The 22,411-nt window shown below is 48.3% G+C and overlaps 3 protein-coding genes across 7 annotated transcripts in view; 2 read left to right on the top strand and 1 right to left on the bottom strand.

Moving 5' to 3' along the window:
* Positions 1 to 7,073, top strand: part of LOC135808870 (mucin-2-like) — a 13,626-nt gene extending 6,553 nt beyond the window's left edge. The window contains exons 7-12 of the mRNA XM_065322111.1: positions 1 to 1,466; positions 1,801 to 1,883; positions 2,382 to 2,461; positions 2,878 to 2,976; positions 3,925 to 3,990; positions 5,988 to 7,073. The exon at positions 1 to 1,466 is cut by the window's left edge and continues 1,783 nt beyond it. Coding sequence (XP_065178183.1) covers positions 1 to 1,466; positions 1,801 to 1,883; positions 2,382 to 2,461; positions 2,878 to 2,976; positions 3,925 to 3,990; positions 5,988 to 6,044 — 1,851 coding nt within the window. The 3' untranslated portion in view covers positions 6,045 to 7,073. The remainder of the gene's footprint in view (positions 1,467 to 1,800; positions 1,884 to 2,381; positions 2,462 to 2,877; positions 2,977 to 3,924; positions 3,991 to 5,987) is intronic.
* A 515-nt stretch (positions 7,074 to 7,588) lies between these two features.
* LOC135808869 (calcium and integrin-binding family member 2-like) lies at positions 7,589 to 20,481 on the top strand. Its single transcript, XM_065322110.1, has 8 exons — positions 7,589 to 7,882; positions 9,109 to 9,143; positions 10,948 to 11,047; positions 12,536 to 12,640; positions 17,755 to 17,797; positions 18,839 to 18,948; positions 19,193 to 19,281; positions 19,985 to 20,481. The coding sequence occupies exons 1-8, from the start codon at positions 7,832 to 7,834 to the stop codon at positions 20,004 to 20,006; spliced, it is 555 nt and encodes a 184-aa protein (XP_065178182.1). The 5' UTR covers positions 7,589 to 7,831; the 3' UTR covers positions 20,007 to 20,481.
* The window catches only part of LOC135808867 (kinesin-like protein KIF23), a 27,838-nt gene continuing 25,771 nt past the window's right edge, over positions 20,345 to 22,411 (bottom strand). For 2 of the 5 annotated variants that reach the window (XM_065322107.1, XM_065322108.1), the window contains exons 29-31: positions 22,193 to 22,268; positions 21,632 to 21,699; positions 20,345 to 21,235 (exon numbers count right to left, since the gene is read on the bottom strand). In XM_065322107.1, the coding sequence (XP_065178179.1) occupies positions 21,229 to 21,235; positions 21,632 to 21,699; positions 22,193 to 22,268 (151 nt within the window). In that variant the 3' untranslated portion in view covers positions 20,345 to 21,228. Of the gene's footprint in view, positions 21,236 to 21,631; positions 21,700 to 22,192; positions 22,269 to 22,411 lie in introns of those variants that run through there. The other 3 variants (XM_065322109.1, XR_010552135.1, XR_010552136.1) reach the window with 3 other exon arrangements.

The raw sequence follows: 22,411 nt of genomic DNA, 5'->3' as shown, positions 1-22,411 counted from the left end.
AACACTGGCAAAGGCATTGATGGCGCACCGCCCAGCGCAGCTATGCAGCAGGCACAGCAGCAGGGGCAAGAGGGTGTTATCGCCTGTTCACCGCCATCGATTAGCGGCGCTGCTGTTGTAGGTGCACAGACTGCTGCCACCAGTGTCTTGCAAACCAGTGCCGATCTGTTGCAAAGTAGCTCCTCGGGTGACATGCGTAGTGCTGCTGCTGCTGGCCAATTGTCAAGTAGTGGCAATGTCACCTCTGGAAGTCCTTTGGAAAGGTTGCCAGTGGTTTCAGCGGGAACGGCGGGGTCATCTTTGCTTCCCACTGCTCAAGTGGATCTACAGAACAGTAGTTATTCTAGTGGAGGAACGTATCCAAGTAATGGTGATGAGAGTGCAGGTGGCTTCAAGCAGGTTTCCCACTTGGCAGCTGACATGTCTGGGAATAACGATGAAGTTGCAGCTATTCTACAAAAGGCTGGTAGTAATTTTGATGAATCATCTCCGGTGGCAGCAGGAAGTGAGAATCCCCTGGATGATGTCACTTTACCCGATGACCAGCAGCTGGATGAACTCATTCGAATGTGTCAGGAATCTGATCCTAGTGCAGAGAAAATGGGAGGCGTTTCGCCCGACCTCGCTCGTGCTTTCAGTACCGTGGCGTCACCAACTCCATCAACTGTGGCCGCTGCCGCCGCATCTTTGGAACAAATGGTGGCAGCAACGGCGATGATGAGGAGTGATGGTGTTAGTGGCGCCGGCAATGGTCGGGACAGCAGCAGCAGTATAGACTGTGCAACATCTGTCTTGTCCAGTGCAATTCCCTCTGTACCGGAGAGTATTGATGATCTTGAAGAAGCCGATGGTGAGATGACTCTCATAACCAGTTCAGTTACAGCAAACAGTGGCACCTCTGCAGGTGCGCTGGACGACTCCACACGCCTAAGCAGCACAAACGATGATGTGGCGGTCCTCATCGGGGAACCTCCTTGCGATGATGGTGATCAACTATTGACGGAAATTGTGCCAACCGCCAATGGCTTGTCACCTGATCACCCTGCAATTGAGGACTCCCTCAACCACAGTGTAGTTCTGGCTCACAATCATGGCGCCACTATTTCTGTGTTGTCGCAGCCGTCGCCACTTCCCGCTCCTCCAGTGAACTTGGCTGATTGCACCGAAGCTACCAACACTTTGATTCAGCAGCCTACCGAGACATTGATTCAGCAACAGCAGCCTACCGAGACTTTGATCCAGCAACAACAGCCAACAGATACTTTGGTTCAGCAGCAAGAGCTGGAGGAAAAAAGCGCATCATCTGTGCTTGTTCATGGGTCTGCTGCGCTTGTAGAGCCACCCTCTAATGCTCCACAGCATCAAAGACAGAAGAGTGAATCTCCAACCAAGCGCCCATCCACTGAGCGGCGGAAACGCAGGTCGACATCATCCGATGACGACTCCTGGGTGAAGGCTGCGCTGGGGTAGGTGTTGGACTCCAATGCTTGATGTCAATAGGAGACGGTGCGCGTCTTTCTGTTCTGACTTTGTGTGCGTACCCACTTGCTGCAATGTGTTGAGTCCGTAGGCGACATTGTTTACAAGTCCGTCCAGAGTCTGGGGGGGGTCGTCGATTGAGTCTGTCATCCTTCCAAGATGTGTGTGTGTGTTAAGGCACTTGATGGAGTCCTCTCCGCATGCTTGCTTATTTGAGGATGTTTGTGAGTAATATTGCTAGTACGCTTCTCATGCTTGCCACATGATTGTGTGTCTATAGATTTTCTTCTTCTTTTCTATTGCTGTGAATGTATTCATCAGGCTTATGCAACGCATGAACAAGTTTCGCGGTCACAACCGGTCTAAAAACCAATTCAATGCATCGGCGTGGTTTTTGCAGCCAGGTGAGTAACTGAAGGTGATGTGTGCTATAAATCAAGTGTACGTTTGCCGCCAGCTTGTTCTACGGCATGTGTAGTGGTTGTCGTGTTGACTCGAGTAATGAATACACGACATACAGTATACTGAAGGTTGCTGACATCATTCGACTGAAGACATTTTGATGATAGAAACAAAGATGAAATAGTCTTGTTTAAAGTACGTCCGCACTTGTTGACTACTGAATGTTGTACGGTGGAACATGTCTTCGCTGAACGGACCTCCAAATCATGCTCCCATGCGTATGTGCTCCCTTTATTAGATGCGTGGAAATGACACAGCCTTTGGTCCTGGTTCAATTGGTCCTCAGGGACAGGTGCATGCCGTGTCCCTTTGGTCCCCTGGACTCCGGTTGACTGGTCTTACTGTGTCTTGTTTCCCAAGCGAATGAAGAGTCATTCAGTCTATCTGGTGTTTCTTGCATGAATACTGTCAATGTGCTCCTGCTGTTTTTTGATCTTCAGTAAACCCTAAGACGGCGCCGGGCTACCTCGACATTGTCAAGAAACCTATGGACTTCGGAACCATCAAACGAAAATTGGAGGTAGGACTTGATGTGGCGTCAACTTTGAGTTCTAGTCCGAAGTGGATATCTGTCTGGGAGTGAGCGCTGCCTTGCTGCACACTCTGCCTTGAACTGTAGCTGAGAAGTATGTTGTGTTTAGGACATAGCAGACTTCTCCTGCGCGATTCCTGTCAATACTTTAGGACCATGGTTGCATACACTTTGGGCAGAGTAGTGCTGTTGGACTGAGCACTTTGTTGTAACGTTAGATGGTATGAAGGTGCTTTGCCTTTATATTCTTGCCAATAATGTCTCGCTGTCCGCCTCTGTCTCTCTCACTCTCTTTCTCTCTCTCTCTCTATCTCTCTCTATCTCTCTCTCTCTCTCTCTCTCTCTCTCTCTCTCTCTCTCTCTCTCTCTCTCTCTCTCTCTCTCTCATGGGAATGCAAATGCAGCAAGATGCCTATTCTACTCACATGGAGTGGCTGAATGACATACGTTTGGTGAGATCCAACTGTCACCTCTACAATTCACCTGAGCATCCAGCTGTGAAGGTAAGGCTCAATGGGGGAAGATTTGCTTTAGCAAGCCAATTTAGAAACTGGTGGATGACCACGCATGTACCGTAAAGTACCGCCAGAGCACCCCGCCAATCGTCCTTTCGTGGTCGCTCTGGGTAGGCAGGGTGGCCGCGAGTGTGTGAGGTGGTCTGTACTGGGGTCATGCACACACCTACGCAGGGACTGTCGCAGTGAAGCAACAGCGGCTTGGTGAAGGTAAATTCCATGTTTCTTGCTGTCTGCAGCGCTGGGCATTGCAGTTCACATGGCTCACCGGACAAGTAAAATGCGACGCAACCCCAATGTTGCAAAAACAGAAGGAACCCCATACGATTTTCAGTCACACCAGACCATACGACGTTCGCTTCTATGGTTGAAACGAGAGTCCTCTTTCCGTGATTCAGGGTGGGGTGCTCTGGTGGTACTTTACGGTTTAGGCGACACTGCCACCTCCTGCTCCCCCTTGCCGTATTCTTTTCTGTGCTGATTTTCCCGTGGTAAATGGCAACATTCATGGATGGCCCCTTGTGGCTCCCTTTGTGATGCAACACTGGTACTTCTTCACAACCGATAGCAAGAGTACATAACCCCCCGAGAGTGGGCAACTCCAGCTATGGGGTCTGCGACGGCAGAACTTCACATCACTTTATGAACCCGTGCACGTTGTTGGCATTGCTGTGCATGATAGATACGGGTTGTGCTCAACCCCGCTTTGAGTTCAACTCTCTAGTGGTCACTTTCCACTGTTTGCCAGCGCAAACCTTTGAACCATGTCACGTGATGTGAAGTTCTGCTGTCGCACCATTGTATAGAGGTTGTGCGGTCAGTTGCACACTGTTGGGGGTTATGTACTCTTGCCGATAGTAAGAAGGAAGCAGCTCGGTTGGTATGCTGATGTTACCATGGTGACATTGTATTTCTCCTTTCTTCGTGGTGTTACAGGATTGTGAAGAGGTGTTTGCTTTCTTTGAAAGCGAGTATGAGAAGCTCAAGGACCAATGGGAAACTGTGAGTAGTGTGCAGTTACATGTATTAGTACAGTCTTTGACTAACTCACATACCGTAGTGTCGCGTATAAAAGCATGACCTGTATAGAAGCATGACTCGAATAGAAGCCGAATTTTCGAAGTGCGCCGTGACACAGAAGCATAATTTGAATAGAAGCCGCTCTGTGCAAAGATACATGCAAGACTTGCACAGTAAACACGTGGCAGTATGCACTGCACAGTGTATACTGATGATCTTGACGTAGAAGCATGGTTTGAACCCCGGCTTATACGGCCGTAAGCACATGCTTTTATACGCGACATTACGGAAAGCAACACAACCCTAACCCGTTGTCTTTTATGTACAGAAAAAAAAGTACGCAGGCTGACTTCGGCCTCAATTCACTTTGGTCTCCTTTCGACAATTATTACAATATTGGGCTTCCTCGCAAGTTCGTCACAAGAAGAAAGCACAGGGCCCACACTTGCTACCATGAGGGTCAAAACGCCAGCACTACAGCCCGACGTCTTAGTTGCAACGCCAGTATTCTGACAAAAGTCGTGTGCTCCCAGCCATTTCGCTCTCCTTGCTCGTAACAACTTCAATTTTACAATCTGTCACCAGTATATGTGCCATTTGAATGAATTTCCACGTCACCGCATGCCCAGGAAGGTGGGAAAGTCTCTCATTCAAATCTGCGTACGCAGCCATTGAGCGATATTTGCGAATCAACTTTCGAGCTTCGTAACTCTGGAACCATACATCGGAGCGCTTCCACAATCGTTTTTATGAACACTTGGGAGTTTTCTCAGGTTTCGACCTGCATAATTACAGTCTACTCGCGATAAGTCACGCACAGTGTCCTGGAATAGAAAATTCGCGACTTACCGCGAGTGCGCGACTTACATTATGCACCACGTCATGCATATGTACAGCCGTCATTTTTTCTTCTGCATATGGCCATGTGAGCTGAACACGCGTACAAGCACTGAGCTGCATGCGCACGGTACACTGTACTGTCTAGCCTGTACTGTAGTCTACACTGACTGTACACTGCTGCTGTACACGAGACGTAGATCTACCACAGCGTGAAGCCAAGATCGATGCGGCATGATCGAGAAAGACAAGTAACGATGTTCCGTTACTTTTGCCGTTTTGGTAGGGATTTGACAAGACGCACTTCTGTTTCCATCGTGTAAACACTTCGTTTCCCTTTGCTTGACGATGCCTTCTCATAAGAAAACGAAAGAACAGCGAACAGTGGCTGATCGACTGCGTTTGGTTCGTCTCTATCGTGAGAGTGGAAAAACCTCCGCTCGAAAATTTGCGAAGTTGAACAATGTTCCGGAGGCGATGTTCCGCGGCTGGCTGAGGGATGCTGAAGCTGGCAAACTCGCCGATGCTAATCCGTCTGGTCCACAGGGAGTCCGCAACAGAAGTTCCCTGTTCGGGAAAATGGAGGAGCGGCTAGTGAAGTATATTTTGCTTCGAAGGGAGAAGTTTGTGACTGACAAACTTGGATTGTCGTGGGTGATCCTGAGGGAGAAGGCTCTCATACAATATGCACATAATAATTATATTCTTACCTTTACAGTATTCAAGCTCCATCATTGAAAACCACATCATTCGCAAATATTCACGAAATCCACGAAATCCACGAAATCCACAAAATCCCGAAAAATACAAAATTCTTGAGATGGGTGTCCTGGATGAAAAAATGCGTGACTTATCGCGAGTGCGTGACTTATCGCGAGTAGACTGTATTTTATTCTTTGAGAAATAACCCAGAGATGACGATCGATTTGAAATATTAAAAAGGTTTCAATCCCAGGAGATCGAAAGTTGTACGGTCCGTACACCGTTGGTTAATATTGCCTTGTCTGGAAAACCGCTGGCGCCACCATCGATACCTCTCCTGCTTCAGTACCAGTAGCTGAGTATACATGGATATACTTTGTGTTTGCGTGCAGTTTTTCAACATTGCTATTATTCGTTTTGTTCTCTTTCGTGTTATTCAGATCGCAAGCGGACAGCCTGCAAAACGAGTCCGTCCTGGCCACCAGCTGAACACGTAGCGTAAACTCACGGTACGATGCCCGCATGTTTGGCCGCCGTACCGTATTGCATCATCTCTCTTGTCCATGCAAGAAGGCAACAAAGGAAAGTCTTTCTCTCTATTTTGCATGCTCCCATACTTTGCTGCATGTCTGATACAAAACAATGTCCTCTATCCGTCGAGGCTTGTCACATGTTTAGGCAATTCATATCAATACACATTATGCTGCCTGATCTTTTTTCGCAAATAGATATTGCTGTATCCACTTAGCGCTTGCCCATATTCAATCCTCTGCCTCAAACTGTGTTTGTGCCGTATGATGCGACTCTTGTACGATACATGGGCATAACAGCCCGATCATGCCTTGTCCGCCCTTGCCTTGTCCGCCCTTGATTTTGAGAACTTCCAAAATCTGGCACCGCCTTGCCAATCACTCTGGTTTTGAAAAAAATTATATCCTTGTTGACATGTGAAGAAATCTCAATGTTGTTCTTTATGCTAGTAGCTGATTCATCAGCGGTGCGCGTCCTCTTCCGTTCCTACCGTTGTCTCTTACACCCTGTTTGTGTTGGTGGGTAAAAGTGGGGTCTATTGCCCTCGTGTAGCCACTTTGTTCCCATTTGTTTGCCAGTACGTTCTTAGATCAGTAGCAGCAGTATTAGTACCTTTATCTTCCTTTACTCTTCCTCTGTCGTGCTCACTTCTCTCTCTCTCTCTCTCTCTCTCTCTCTCTCTCTCTCTCTCTCTCTCTCTCTCTCTCTCTCTCTCTCTCTCTCTCTCTCTCTCTCTCTCTCTCTCTCTCTCTCTCTCTCTCACACACACACACACACACACACACTCACACACTCACGCGCTCGCTCACTTCTCTCTTTCTCTCTCAGTGTTGTTTTTGCTTCCCTGATTCTCTCTCATGTGTTACCTCTCACACCAACCATGGATCATATGACATGCTTTGTACTATATCTAGTCTTATTCCTATTTCAATCGTTAACGTCTAGCTCCAGAGCTCGTTCTTCTATTTGTGATGACAAAGCTACTTCGCAAGATCGCACGTGACCATTGTTGAATGGTGGTATCGAGAGTCCATAACCAACTGGTTTTGGACTCTTGCCTAGTCTTGGTGGTATTATAATAAAATTAATATTCTATTCGGTCAGGAGATCTGTTGGACTTCTCCCAATATCAGACTTTTTCAGGATAAGATAGCGGGCGCGCATACAGTACGCGAGATTTGCTTGCTGCATCATGGGCACGGCAATAGTGCGATGCATGCTCATTGGGTTCGGGATAGTCAGTTGGCAGCAAGCGCGAGCTCCAACAACAAGTCGTTTGGGGCATGCATGCAGCCACCTTCTTTAATTCTTCAGCTTTGCAGACGACTTTTTCACCAAAATAATGAAAAAAAGTTTGAGTTGAAGATAGGTTTTTTATATAAAGCGCTACTGATTTCCAGGGCAAATAATTGTTTTATGCAATGACGTGACCAATGCTGCCATGATGTCATCATCCTGACACAAGCTGTGACGACACTGACGAGAGACCGAAGTCACCGAACTACTCTTTTCAAAATCTCACACAACAGCTTCTGTTTCGACTCCATGTCCCGATGTCACTTCACTTTGTCTTTGGCCAGTTCGGGCTGCTGCTGTCTTCAGCGTGAATTAATCCTTTCAGACTGTTTGTGTGGAACGCTAAACTCCCCAAACTTGTCATGTAATAGCACAGTCATCGGTGTATGCCACCAAATATTTACCTTCTCCACAACACACATCGAGCAGAATTCTATGAATATCCGCACTGGTGAAAATGGGTAACAGCCATCAAGTCTTCACAGAAGTTGAACTGGAGGAATATCAGGTACAGTACTAATACTGAATATGCTGGGTTCTTGAGACTAGGTTTTGGAGTTGCTGAGTACACTGGTACATAGCTGACGTACTGCGCACATTTTTTTGGGAACGTTGTGTTCAGCGAATCTGGATTAACGTTAGGACTAGGTGTAAAGGCAGAATTGTGAGAGAGAGTACTAATATACTGTCTGTAGTGCATTGTACGTAATTCTTCAGCATGAATGTTCTTATTCTAAATGTTACAAGGGGGATGTTCAAACACGCAACAACGTACACACACACACACACACACACACACACACACACACACACACACACACACCATGTAACATGTACCATGTATACGCTCGTCGCAAGAGAAGCACGCAAATCTTCAAATGCACTGGATGTGCACCCACAGATTTTCTCTTATAGCAACGATAGCAAACAAGATCTGAATGAGACAGATCAAGACTTGCGCCAGATAACTGTCTAATCCACACAACTGGCGAAGCCATGTGCATCGACCACCAATGCACACCTGGTCTGCACCACACGGAGTACATCGGCATAAAACGGCCAACACACACAAACACACACACACGCACACCACACACACACACACACACACACCACACACACACACACACACACACACACACACACGCACACAGAGTCTCTTTCCGTTGTGGCATCCTTCCACATTCGCACAGCGCTTGCAACATTTGAAGATCATGATCCCAACGATGGCAACTTTACTTTAACAATACATCACATGATTGTTCAGTGAAGGGTTTTCAACCACGGTGCAGCTCAATACCCGTTCGAGTGAGTCGAGTACATGTACACACCGGACTACTTGCAGCCCTAGACCTGTGAACACTGTGGGATGTGAAATGGTGCAGGGTGCGAACTAGACTCACTTGATTGGATTTCATTGAGCACTGCACTGTGGAACGTGTAGCAGTGAAATAACCATGTTCATGACCTGTACGCATGTCAACTGTGTGTGGTCAATACTATCAGACTGGCAGGCTTCGTTCAGATTTACCTTTCTGCACACTGATAGGAGCAGGGTACATGGTGGCGGGCAACCCTTACGTTAGCAGTACTGCCTACGTTACGGTTGCCCACCACCATGTACCAATCCGTGGAGGATACACATGTTCATGGCGCACTGTGTTCTTGTCACTTGTCTAGTCATGGGTAGGCGTATAATTATGTGGACGTTTTGCTGCTCTTTGTCCTGCCCAGGACTGCACGTTTTTCACTCGCAAAGAAGTACTCCAGTAAGTGGCATTCTTGCATTCGGCAGCACTGCATGTACATGTATGGTACACCATACAGTACACATTCATGTATAGTGTGAGAACTAGTCCAGGGTGTCCTTGTTACATGTGTAGTTTGTACATTGGGCGCGTTCGATTACACACATTTCGGTCAATTCTAAAAATTAGTTTTGGTGGATGCACCGTTCGATTACACAAATTCTGTCATGAATTCTGAAGAGAGAGCAGAATTGCTAATTCCAGAATCGACGCACTCGACGTATAACACCATGCTAGGTCCACGTGCGCACGAGGGTGCACGGGATCCCATGTGACCCCCTTTTACGATTTTTGCGTGTAGTCGTTCGTTTAACAGTTACATGGCCGCAATCCGTGCATTCGAGAATGATAAAACCTGGACCCAAATGTGTAATCGAAAGCGCCCATTCACTTTCATCACAGCACAACATACATTATGTAGCAGCGCACTGTTGAGAATCATGCACCACACTGTCACACTGTATTACGCACTACCCACTTTGTTCTCGCACCTTGGTGTCCCCCCCCCCCCCCACCCACCACATACATGCTCAGTAATGCTGCAGCTGAAAGAGTCTGTGGAGATCAGAGTGTGAACCAGCACGTGAAGCTATCGCAGGCGGTAGTGGAATGCCCTAGTTGGCTGGGCCAAGTGCTTGGTTGAGTTAGGTGTAGACATGCCGCTGTCTGCATTTTGAGATTTATTGTTGTGCATTGCCATCATAAGTGCCATTTCACTGATTCCGCATTCGTCACTCTGCTATATGAATACCATGTCACACAGCACATGTACAGCTGTGCTCGGTGAAATTCGACCCAAATTGCATATTTGGCGTCCTCGCCTTGCACGGCCCTTGACGCCCTGGAAGTGGTATGAATGCGGCTAGGTGTACACGTGTACAAGGACAGTGATGTAATCGGAACTGGTCCAGGGCGTCAGTTTTGCACTTTGGGTCGGATTTCAGTGAGCGCAACTGTACTACAGCGCTGCTCAGTGAAATCCAGTCGAATCACTCGAGTACGCGCCGGGCGTTGCGCTGCCCTAGACCTGCGAACACTGGGCTGCCAAATGATGCGAGGCGCAAACCTACTTGACTCACGCGACCGTATTTCATTGAGTAGCACTGTAGTCTGCAGTTTGATACTGTCATGGTGGTGTTGGCACCAAGCTGTGAATATTTCATGGTCATGTGTTGTCGCAATATTGGCCATATATTCTTCTTTCCCAGGCACACATGCCATTCCCCATAGTACCCATACCTCGTGCTGTCCGACCTTGCTGTGCGCAGTGTGTAATTTGACGGAGGCTCGACATGTATGCTCTCACTGTTGGCGGAAAGCTTGCTTGACGTCCGTACACGACTGCCTTGCATATGCACCTGCCCATTACCTGGGTTTTGGTCGTACAGTAGTGTCGGTTGCCGAAGAACTGGGGGTCAGCCTCATTTTCATGCATTACTATGCACAGTTGAGTCACCGTGTATACATTGGTATGCTGTGCCAGGGTGAAATCCTAGCCTAGTCGCTCTTCGGCGCTCCGTTCTTCGGCGCTCCGTTCTTCGGCGCTCCGTTCTTCGGCACTCCGTTCTTCGGCGCTCCGTTCTTCGGCGCTCCGTTCTTCGACGCTCCGTTCTTTGGCGCCCAACAGTACTGTATTGTATAACCAGGAGTTTAGTGTGTAGGCTGATACTAATAGGAAGTTAATTTTGCTGATTCCGCTGATTCTGCTGTCTAACTTCACATTATTCTCCTCTTGCTTGCTTGCTTGTTGCCTGTCTGCACACAGTGTGTATAAACGGTTTTCGCAGCTCAGTGACAGAGTGGCTACTGACGGCCGGGCAGTGCAGCTGAGTCAGGAGGAAATTTCCGACATGCCCGAACTGATGGTGAGTGCAATGGGCGTGACGTGCTGGAGCAAGGAACAGTCTGAAGTAACGTTAGGCTTTATTGTAGAGGGCTTAGCAATGGAAAGCAATCGTCTGCAGGGATGAATTTATTGTCATATTTTCGCATAGCAGTTTCTGCTATACAAAATCACAATTGTGTAGCAGTCTTTGATTTTGATTAGCATTTTTCTTTGAAGGTTGGGTGTTTACCACATTGTCCTTCTTGAGAGTGATGCCTGAAAGGCCATTTGCAAAAAAAACTACTGAATCATAAATGTGCACGCAGATTGAGAGTGCCTGCACCACACTGCACTGCACTGTATGCATGCTACTTGACAGTGCAGGCTAGGCATAGATAGTCTGTATGTATCGCAGTTTTCTGCGAATCACGGTGACATTTGAGTAGCAGTTGATCGATTTTGCATCGCAAACTGCGATGCGATACAGGATAAATTCATCCCTGGTCTGTAGTGGTGGTGTGAAGGCTGTAATGCAACACACTTTGAAGTATCCTGTGAAGTTCATAGCAGAGCTTCAGACTGGAAGCCAAGCAGACCTGTAGTATAATAGTTCCAGTTGGAAGTCAGTCAGGGGCGATGCTGAAAGCACAAGAGGACTTGAATTATGACTACTACTAGACTGAATTATCTGTTGCCACTGCCAGCAATACATGAATGTCAACAAGTTACCCCTGTCAGAATTACCACTGAGTGAAGACCAATCATGATCAGAACTACCACTGAGAAGAGACCTCCTAGACATTTTGTTGGGCCTTCTCCTTGGCAACCCTGACAAAAAAGTATACTTTTAAGCCTGATTCATACTTCATGTCGTACCTATATGCACACATTGAATCCCTGGCTACGCTTTGGAACTTTTTTCGTTGCCTATGTCCTCATCTCTCTTCGTTTTGTTTTCGCTGCCTGGGCTCTCATTTATCTTTGCTTGCTTGCTTGCTTGCTTGCTTGTATTGCTGAGGGAACATATGCTGGTTTGTATTCGTGGGTCCCCATGGTGCATGGGCCACGCGTACTCATCCGGCGGATATGTGTGAATAATACTTCATGTCGCGTACGGGAAAGCCATTGCGCGACGCGACGCGTTTCCCGTACGCGAAATGAAGTATGAATCGGCCTGTAACCACCTGTAGTTTTAACTGTAGGGTGCGCATGGCTGGTGGCGGACTTGTGGCTGCTGTGCAAACAGCTCCTGAAAATCTAGATGTCTTCCTGTAAATTATTTTCTGGCCAAATGCGTTAGAGTCAGAATACTGGAGAGTCTGGTTTTACAATTGAGATGGGTATATACACCACACGTGCAGGCTCTGAACGACCAGTACTACTACTGCTGCACCTCCAGAAAACAACCACATTCCTTTGCAGGACATCTCGTGAAGTTGTTTTCTGGGCGCGTTACCAATGTTGTTTCCTGCTGGTCTCATGCAGCACTGTTCTTGAAATCTTCTGTTTGTTTGTTTTTCCTTTGCAGGAAAATCCGTTTAAGGACCGCATCTGTGCCGTGTTCTCAGACTATGGTGATGGTCAGCTGACCTTCGACAACTTTCTAGATCTGTTCTCAGTGTTCAGTGAAGGGGTGAGTGGATAGTGTTCTGACCTTGAATCTTTGCAAATTGACCTATTAGAGCAGTTTACTCTCATTGTTTTCACGATTTGCGGGAGACTCAGCTAGACTGAGTTTTCGCAACTGCACGAACACCACCACCACCCTCTCTCTCTTTCTCTCTCTCTCTCTCTCTCTCTCTTTCTCTCTCTCTCTCTTTCTCTCTTTCTCTCTCTCTGTCTCTCTCTCTTTCTCTCTCTCTCTCTCTTTCTCTCTCTCTCTCTTTCTCTCTCTCTCTCTTTCTCTCTCTCTCTCTCTCTCTCTCTCTCTTTCTCTCTTTCTCTCTCTCTGTCTCTCTTTCTCTCTCTGTCTCTCTCTCTCTCTCTCTCTCTCTCTCTCTCTCTCTCTCTCTCTCTCTCTCTCTCTCTCCCTCTCAGGAATAGTGAAATCTATCTCTTGTGGATTCTGTGTTATTTTCCTATTTGCCTTGGATTTGTTTGGCAATAGATTGCTATTGTGAAATCGCATGTGTACCTGGAAAGCAGATACATGTACAATGTACAATGTACAATGTACAATTTTTTTTTTTCTGAGTAAAATCAGTGAGCATGTCATGAAAATAAATCCGAGAAGAAAGAGAAAGGCCCAACCTTGCCCTGCCAGTTATTTGGACTTACGGGGGTCGCCATGGCAAATAATAAACATAAAACTGCACACGTTCGGGCTCTCCGCCTTCTCCGTGAAATTATAATACCGTAAAAGAGAACTAGAGGGGAAAAAAGAAGCAACAATGAGGAATAGGAACTGATTTAGGAACCACTTGCAGTCAGTTACACAGGGCAGCGGGCCTCGGCAACGGCCAAGGTAGCAGATGCATCCGCCACATCGCTGACGCGCATGGGGCGTCGCCGAGCACCACGCAAACAAACCATGCTGGAGCGAACCAGAGCAAAGCCAAGTCGGCAGCGAATCCACGCCATTACACGGTTGTACGGCTCCTTCGTCTTGTCGGACAGGAGCCCGGCAATCCGCTTATAGCAGGCTGTTGCCGACTTGCCCATGCCGCCTGTTGAGGAGAGAACGAGAGGTGAAAAAGTTGCATGTTCGATCTCTCGAACACGCTCCTCATAGCAGCGGCGTTTCTCCCGTTCGTGGCGCTGGTAGCAGGAGGGTACTGAGGTGGAGCGATTTGAAGCCGCGAAAGGGTTAAAAACCCGTACGTCGAAGAAAGTGCGGTCAAAACGCCCACCCCAGACACCACTCGCTGCTATATCCAGCCTAGCCTGGGGGTCCGTTATGGCAGAGCGGTAGCGGAATGCTTCCCCAGTTACCGGCTGCAGGTGTGGTTCAGTGGTGACGTTATTGGCGACCCGTTTGAGGAGACCAGCCGTAACATCTCGTACCTCGTTGTGCCTCAGTGAGGGAAACCCACCCAGAGAGCACGACAAGGCGTGGGCGACGGTGAACGATGCACCACACGGGCAGATCGATGGAAGGTGGGCTGGCGGCCAGCCATAGCGGAGCGCAAGGCCATCCCGGAACTCACCCTTCGAGAGGACAAAGCCATGGGCCTTCAGGGGTCTACAGGTCAGCCAAGCCGACGCACCCTTCTCCGCCGCCAGACCGACACAGAGCTGGATATCAGTGTTCTGCGTCAGGATGAACTCTTTGGCTGCTTGGGCCGTTGAAGTGCGGGTACGACTTGCCACCTCCCTCTTAGTGGACCGTACCAGGTCCAGCACATGGCCAATCTGGGTGTCCTGGTCCAGAATCTTGCGGACGAGCGCCGAGGTTATCGCTGCCGATGCCCGGAACTGGTCGCCCAAGGTGGTGGGGTCGACTAAGCCGAGGCCTCCTTCACGGCATGGGAAAGCAAGGACCCTTCGCTCACGTGAGTTTACTGGCTTACCGCACAGGGCAGGAATAAGGACATTGGTGATGGTGTCTTCCAGAGGGCCAAGATTTTCAGCAGCACACTCCATGACTCTGCACAGGAAGGACCAGCGATGCTTCAGGCCTTGCGTGAATGCTGCATAGGCAGCCTGTGGCTGGGTTTCGGCAATCTTGGCCAAGGACACGATCTCGTCTTTCCACCCGTTTGCCTTCTGGGAAACATAGCTCTGGACGAACTCCGTCGATCCGAGTGCAGCACCTAGAAACCGGTGGCCGTCGGTGGTAATGTGCACACCGGTCCCTGCAAAGGCGTCCTCAGCTTCCGTCAGGTGACCGGCCTTGACAACCAGGACTGATTTCTCAGCATTTGCTGCGTACCCATATGCCGGTCCTTTCTGTCGCAGAATATCTCACCAAGCACGTAGTCGTTGGACTCTGCCGCCCGCGTAGGAGTCGTCTGCAAACCACATCTGGATCGTTCCCTCAGCCGAGAGAGCACGAATGAGGGGTAGAATGCCCAGCGCATACATCGGCATCGCGATGGGATCACCTTGGGTGGTGCCCTCTGCCGACATGATGACGCTGCCCCCAACAAACAGCTTTGCGGGTTGTCGGTAGCTGTTAATAACGACTGTCGCCAGGGATGGGCATAGGTGACGCATGTTGCGCAGGCATGCTTCCCTGTTCAGCGTGTTAAACGCATTCGTGGCATCTGCCATTAAGACCGCTTCGGTATCCTCCTGGTCGAACGCCTGCTGCATGGCATGTATCGCCGCCTCGATCCCGCAGTCCTGGCCTGCACAGAGTTGAAGGGTGCCAGCTGCCTCTTGAATATCCTGACCAATTACGTACAGGATGGCCTTGCCCACCACTCTCCGCATCACCTCGCCAATCCCAATGGGTCTAACCCCCGGGTTCTTGTTGAGGGGGATGAGTCGGGATGCCAGGTACGCTTCCAGCGATCGGGGGTCGACAAATTCGGTCGCCACACGTCGAGCAGAGCTTGCCAGCGCATCGCATAGCGAGTCAGACGCATCGGAGAACATTGTGCGCATCCACCTCCATGCCTCAGCGTCTACACCTGACGGGCCGACTGTGCCATGAGTGTTGAGTACCGCCCTTCTCACCAAGTCACGATTGAGACCAGAGAACCTGACCGGATGAGGCTGAGGAGGGGGAACACCTTGTATCAGGGCCTCCGTGGCTAGGGGCGCAGGGTCAGGGTGTTTGTCTTGCAGGACCTCTTGCACTGACTTGTCACCGATGCTGTCATCCAGCGCCAGGGCTCCAGCATTTCCGTTGGGGGCTAGCGATCGTAGGGCGTTGGATAGCTTCCCACTTGTCACCAGGTTTGCAAAGTGGCGTGCATCATCCTTCTCCTTGTTACCCCCGCGGTGGGGCCGGCTAGGTGCTGTGAGCTCCTCTTGAATCGTTCGGCATTCGTGCAGCAGGTCGTGTAGGTCCCCTCTGTGCCATGCTGCTAGGCGGCGCTGCAGGATATCCGCGGATTTCTCTGCAGGACCTGGCGGCTTCTGCAGCATCAGCATTTGGAAGACCATGGCTACTTTCAGAGCTATGCCTTCATATGGCCCACTGGTTCCAAAGCACACAATGTAATTGGAGAGTTGGGATACAAAGAGCTTGCCAGTGGCTCCTCGGGGTACCTGCATTGCATTCGGTCTACAGTGTACCACTTCTTCGTACACGTCTTGCACAGCCTGCACAGAATCCAAGTTGGTACGCTCGCCCAGAATGAATCCTGTAGTGGGGGCAGTAGGGAAATTCGGGAGATCCCGTGGGCCTTCCTCCAGCTCCTGATCTGAGTGTGTCGGGGTCTGTTGCAGCTGGCTCTGATCCAGATTGGCTACGAGGTCGACCTCTTCTGGGGTGGGCACAAGGCTTTCCTGGGACGCACTTGTGCGTGCTTGATGCTGGTCCAGTGTCCTCCACGCATACTGCTGGGAGTCCGACTGAGCGCCGGCAGGAGGCTCGTCCGCTCCGCCCTCCGTAACCACGGTGGTTGGTTGCAGCTGATCCAGTGCTCTCCAAGCAAACTGTTGGGAGTCTGAGGCGGCGCTAGCGGTCTGATCGCCAGTAAATCGAGTGGATTGATTGGCCGCATGGTCAGCCGCCACCTCACCGCTGCACGGTAGATCTACGGGTACGGGATCTCGACATTCTGCCAGCAGGGTGGTGGTGAGAGCTGTGGCTGCACTGGCATCCACGCTGGCATCATCGCATTGTACGGTTAGAACTGTTCCCGTAGCGTTGTCCTGCACCGTAGGTTGTCGATGGCCGTTGACAGCTTGCTCCGGCTGGGGAGGAGAAGGGATGGCGGAATTTTTACAACGATCCTTCTTTGACGGAAGGCAGCTCCAGCATTTCCGTGCCGCCTTGGTGCAGTCACACCTGACGCAGGTGCCGTTGCCGTTGCACCGGCAACACTGGCCACTCTGCATCAGGGTGAGTTGCGAACGGGGCGCCAGAAACCAGGTCCGAGTGAGAGCTCAAACTCCCATCCGGCATCCGTCAAAAAAAAAAGACAATGTACAATGTACAATGTACAGTATGTACAATGTAGCTGTGATTACCGCCGGTAACTACAGTGCTGCTCAATGAAATCCAGAGTCAAGTTGGCGCCGTGCACCTTTTCGCAGCTCCGTGTTCGCAGGTCTAGGGCTGCGCAACGCCCGGCGCGTACTTGAGAAACTCGACTGGATTTCATTGAGTAGTACTGTAGTATGCTGCTTTATTGGTGATGTAACGAACCATGAATTTTACGAACAAATAATCTAGCGAATGCCACTCAAGCGAACGAACGATTATTCTACTATTCCACAAGAAAATTCATTATTGACAATTATCAAGAACTATTGCTAATGCGAAGTGTACATGTAGCAAACACCCAACACAAGTGCTCAGACTCGAGTCAGAGTAGAGTTTATCAGGGTCTACTGCGCGTAGTCTAGTCGTTCGCGGCAACACAGTACAAAGTGCATTCAAGTCGAGAGATCTAGAGTCGCGCGCGGTATGCAGCACGGACTTCGCCCGCCCACGAATATTCGAAGTTTCGGACCTTTGACCTAGATTTTATGATTTTTATCCCATCGATTATCGTTGAGGTCCAATTGCCAAGAGATCAAGGAAATTCGAATAATCGATTATTCGTTACATCACTAGTTTTTATGCATAGGACCCGACTGAAATTGAGATCTTTCTGTTTCCCTTTTCATTTCTTGTTTTCTGTGAACCAGGCTCCCAGGGATGTCAAGGCTGCGTATGCTTTCAAAATCTACGGTAATACATTTTAGATGTGTGTATGAATTTATGTACAGTCAGACCTCGCTTAACCGCACACATCCATTTTCCACGAAAATATCTGGATAGGCGAGGGAACCGGATAATCAAACACACATACTGTATGTATGCCTGACATGTGCTGTAAATTGGTAACCACAGATTTTCTTCCGGATAAAAGCGGACCGGATAAGCGAGGTCTGACTGTATCGGTATGTGCATTTGTGTTTTTTTTTCATATGGTGCATTGGTATGTGCAGCGATTTCCTATCGAGAGGTTGCGGGTTCGATTCCCGACAATTATGGTCACACACGTCTTTCTTCTCTTCCTCTGACTCCTCCTGACTTTCCTTTCATTCTCCTGGGTGGTTACCAACAGCCAGTGCATGCCGGAGTATGTGGTGTGATGTGTGTGCAGGAGAAATAATGAAAAAAGATCAAAAGTAGGGATTCACTGGCCAGAAAAGCTCCTTCATAGCTGTGTGGTGTAGACCAGGCTGAATAGTGGCAGTCAATTCTTCAGCCTTGCAAGCTGATGAATGGTGCAATCCCAGCACAAGTTGCTATGGCTTCTGCTGTAGCATTGCTATCATCGCCTCCTGCGATGGGCGTCATATGGTGTGTGTGTGTGTGTGTGTGTGTGTGCACGTGTGTGTGCATCGGTTTTGACCGTGATTTATGACATTTATCTGCTCAATTATGGAGGATTAGCAAGACGGGATTCGCAGCCGTGTTCGCACTCCAACGAAAGGCGGACTCAGTGACGGAATTCGCGTTTAAAAATATGAGAAGGATTAGCAAACAGAATTCGCACATGCATGATTTTGACACGTCGTACATTGTGCACAGACAGTACAGCGTAGTAAATGTATGACTGTCCTAACGCGGATTCGTGTTTTGACTGCTTTTCCGAACGAAAAATGCGAAAGTTTGCAATCCAGTTCGCGAACCGAAAAATGTTCGCGAACATGAACGCGAATTTCGTCTTGCTAATCCTCCGTATTGAAAGTGTGTATTTGGGTGGGTGTGATGTGTTTGTAGATTTTGATAATGATGGGTGGCTGGGACGGCATGACATTGGCTGCACCATACGCTGTTTGACAGGAGAAGACCACCTCACACAGAGAGAGATCGACGATGTCACCAATAAAGTAAGCATGTCCTGTATGGATGTGAATTTGTGTGTGTGTGTGTGTGTGTGTGTGTGTGCGTGCGTGCGCGTGTGTGCGCGTGTGTTTGTGTTCAGAGATTTGTACTTTGCAGCATTGAACACCAATCAGGTCCATGTCGTATCAGAGGTCTTGTGTCCTCTGCCACGGTGGCCCCATGTCATTCTAAATGTATTGTATTGTGTTGTTGCTGTGTTGGTATATTCTCTTCTATCTGTACATGTAGGTGCTGGAGGAATCAGATCTCGACGGTGATGGTCGTTTGTCTTTTGTGGAATTTGAACACGTCATCTCAAGAGCACCGGACTTTATCAAGTGAGTTGAACTGCCAGATTTCATGGATTTGCACTGTACACCAGTGAACCCGACTAATTGTTTGCTTCAAGGATCTAGGAGACGTGGCATTAAGAATGGTGAAGTGTGCAGGCACAACACAATTTCCAGGGGTAAAAATTGATGTGTTTGAAAGCAGCTTGCTCCTGATGTGTAGGAACAAAGAGTAGTGTGGCTGTGCTGGATTGTTTTCAGCTTTATTTGCAAAAACATTGGGAGGGCAGTGGTCAGGAAATTTCTGCCTTTGACTTTGTGTTGAAAGCCCCCACCCAATGTACAGTGCTGGCAACTGAAATCCGACCCCCTTGGCGGCGCGCCGCGCCGCCAAGGGGGTCGGATTTCAGTTGCCAGCACTGTATTAGCATCAAGGGGGTTATACATTTGTTTGCATGTAAGTCCAGCGTATTCTCCAGAATACTGCGCCAGCATATATCAGTGTTTGTACTTTGAAGGACTGGAGAGCCAATTACATGTACATGTGCTGGAAGTTGAAGTTCCATGGAACCCTTTGCCAAGTTCCAACGTCTTTCTTGGACTTTGCATGAACCTCGAAGCATCAGTGTCATCAGCTATCTTGAGCTGGATTCCCCTTCATTGCGTTGAGGCTTTTTAAAATGGATTTGAGTGAACAGGATCATTATGTTCATGTGCTTGCTGCTGTTTTCTGTACGGTTGTTTCCTGCAGTACATTTCATATCCGAATCTAAACCTGGCGGGTCCAACTGGACAGCTGGTCTGTTTGCTTGACTCTCATCATCACCTCCTATCTTGACGCTCTTCCTCAAGACAAGTACTAGTTAGAAATACTGTGTACTGTAATGGCATGCTGAAATACAAAACATTCCTGTAAGAATAATTCATGGTTCTGTCTCACGAAACATTTCAACTTCAACAATGTAACGTTTATCATATTGTTAAATATTTTTTTACGTTTACTGTGTTTTACGTGTGTTTTTGCATGTATCAGGGTGGTGAGTCTCGTTGTGCCCACCTGCTACTTTTTTTTTAACCGTTCATGACAAAAATACAAAAGTCGGACCTCGAATTGCTTTCATATTATTTTTGTTCATATGCCGTTGTATTCACATAATAATTATTTTTAATTGTATAATGTACATATTTTTGCGAACACTGGCACAGCGACTGCCTCTGCCATATTGGTGCTGGGGCAGGTTAGTCATATTCTTAATGATGATGATGATGGTGAGATAATGCAGTGCCAAATAACATTAGCAGCAAATGGCAAGAGCAAATAGATCGTAGCAGTTTCTACATGAACAAGGACGTGTAGTTCTTATACACAAGAAGAGTCCATGAAGGAGAGACACAAGACAACTAGTTTATAATATGATGCGGTTTCGTCGAATATTAATGGCATGCATTGGCCACACTCAATATCACAAAGTAGAAAACAGTAGAAAAAAAGTTGAGCAGACAAACGAGAGTGCAGAGGTAACTGTCGATCTGTGTCTCCAGAGACCGCAACACAATATACCTCTGGACGGAACGAAACTTGGGGTTTTATGTACGGCAGTTCACTACGTACACAATTTCATGAAGTTGGAGAGGTGACTTCAGGACTTCAGCGAGGTGACTTCAGGACTTCGGAGAGATATTGTGGGCCAACCTTTCGGGGCCACTGGAATAGGAATATGTACCAAAGCTGGCAAAAGATTATTGAAAAGAATGTGAACATTTGGTTGATTATTGACATGCTTTGTTTCAGGAGGGGAATTGCTGATGTGTATTGTATACCGGTGATAAGTCGCATTGTGCTCTCTGTCTTGAGGCGACAGGGACGCAGAAGGTATGGGTTATGGTACGTATAGTTGAAAGTAGTGAAAAAATCTTTGGGAAACTGGGGAAATTATTAGAAGGCGGCTGGACTGGATTTGGACTGGAGTTGGACTAGTGTGGTTACAATCCCTCTCATCTCCTGCAAGGCAAGAACATGAAAAGATCAAGACGTCATGAGCACCTGGATACACAGTGCTGGAAGCAGTTTGTAGCCGAGATCATGATGGAAAATTCGCAAGCATGTGGGCTGCTTTGGCGTGAAAACGTTCCTCCTTTTTATAGTGAGCAAGATATGCTCAAATTTGTGAGAAGGAAATTTGTTCCCGAGTGGGAAGGTATACCACAGGAACGTAACTTATTGAGGACAATTTCAAAGTGCCCAAAGCCAAAGTAGCCTGTTCGAAAAGACTTGAAAGAAACATTTTCAATGTGCAGACTACATGCAAACTGCAAGCACATCATATTTTAAAACTACCTAGTACTAGAAACTTGTACAATGCATGGCGTGATAATACAACATTGCCAAGGTACTGACCCGCTGGTAACACGGTGTGCCACACTTGGTGTCATCATGCCTGGTCGTCCCTCAAACGCTGTGGCACACTGAGAGAGAGAGAGAGAGAGAGAGAGAGAGAGAGAGAGAGAGAGAGAGAGAGAGAGAGAGAGAGAGAGAGAGAGAGAGAGAGAGAGAGAGACAGAGAGAGACAGAGAGAGACAGAGAGAGACAGAGAGAGAGAGACAGAGAGAGACAGACAGACAGACAGAGACAGACAGAGACAGACAGAGACAGACAGAGACAGACAGAGACAGACAGAGAGAGAGACAGAGACAAATAGATAGAGACATGGAGATAGATAGAGAGATAGATAGAGAGGGGGGGGGGGGGGGGAGGAGAGACCAGGACAGTACAACAAACAAAGTAGCTCAGTATACACAAGTGAGATAACCACTCTACCATGGAACCGATGGATCATGTCCACAGGCATGGGCTACAGTAATGCCATGCCACACACACAGTGCTTTATTGTACAAGACGGTGAAAACAAGTAAACACAGCTCCAGACTATATCCAGTCAGATAAGTGTATCACACTTACCCGCTCGGGAACATCTACATCAGCCTCGAGTGCAGGAGCTGTCGGCTCAAGCGGCTTCACAGGGCTACATTCACTTCTGAAGCAAAAGCAAGCAAACAAACACAAACACACTCCCATGTATAAGCTACAGCGGAGATAGGAACACGCGTGGCAATACAAAGTTTGTAGCAAATTGCCCAGGTCAGTGAAGTAGGGAGATAAAGAACACAACAGTCAGAC

This window comes from Sycon ciliatum, chromosome 2, assembly GCF_964019385.1.
Source record: "Sycon ciliatum chromosome 2, ocSycCili1.1, whole genome shotgun sequence".
NCBI classification, from domain to species: domain Eukaryota; kingdom Metazoa; phylum Porifera; class Calcarea; order Leucosolenida; family Sycettidae; genus Sycon; species Sycon ciliatum.
This window is presented reverse-complemented; position numbering and strand designations above follow the sequence as displayed.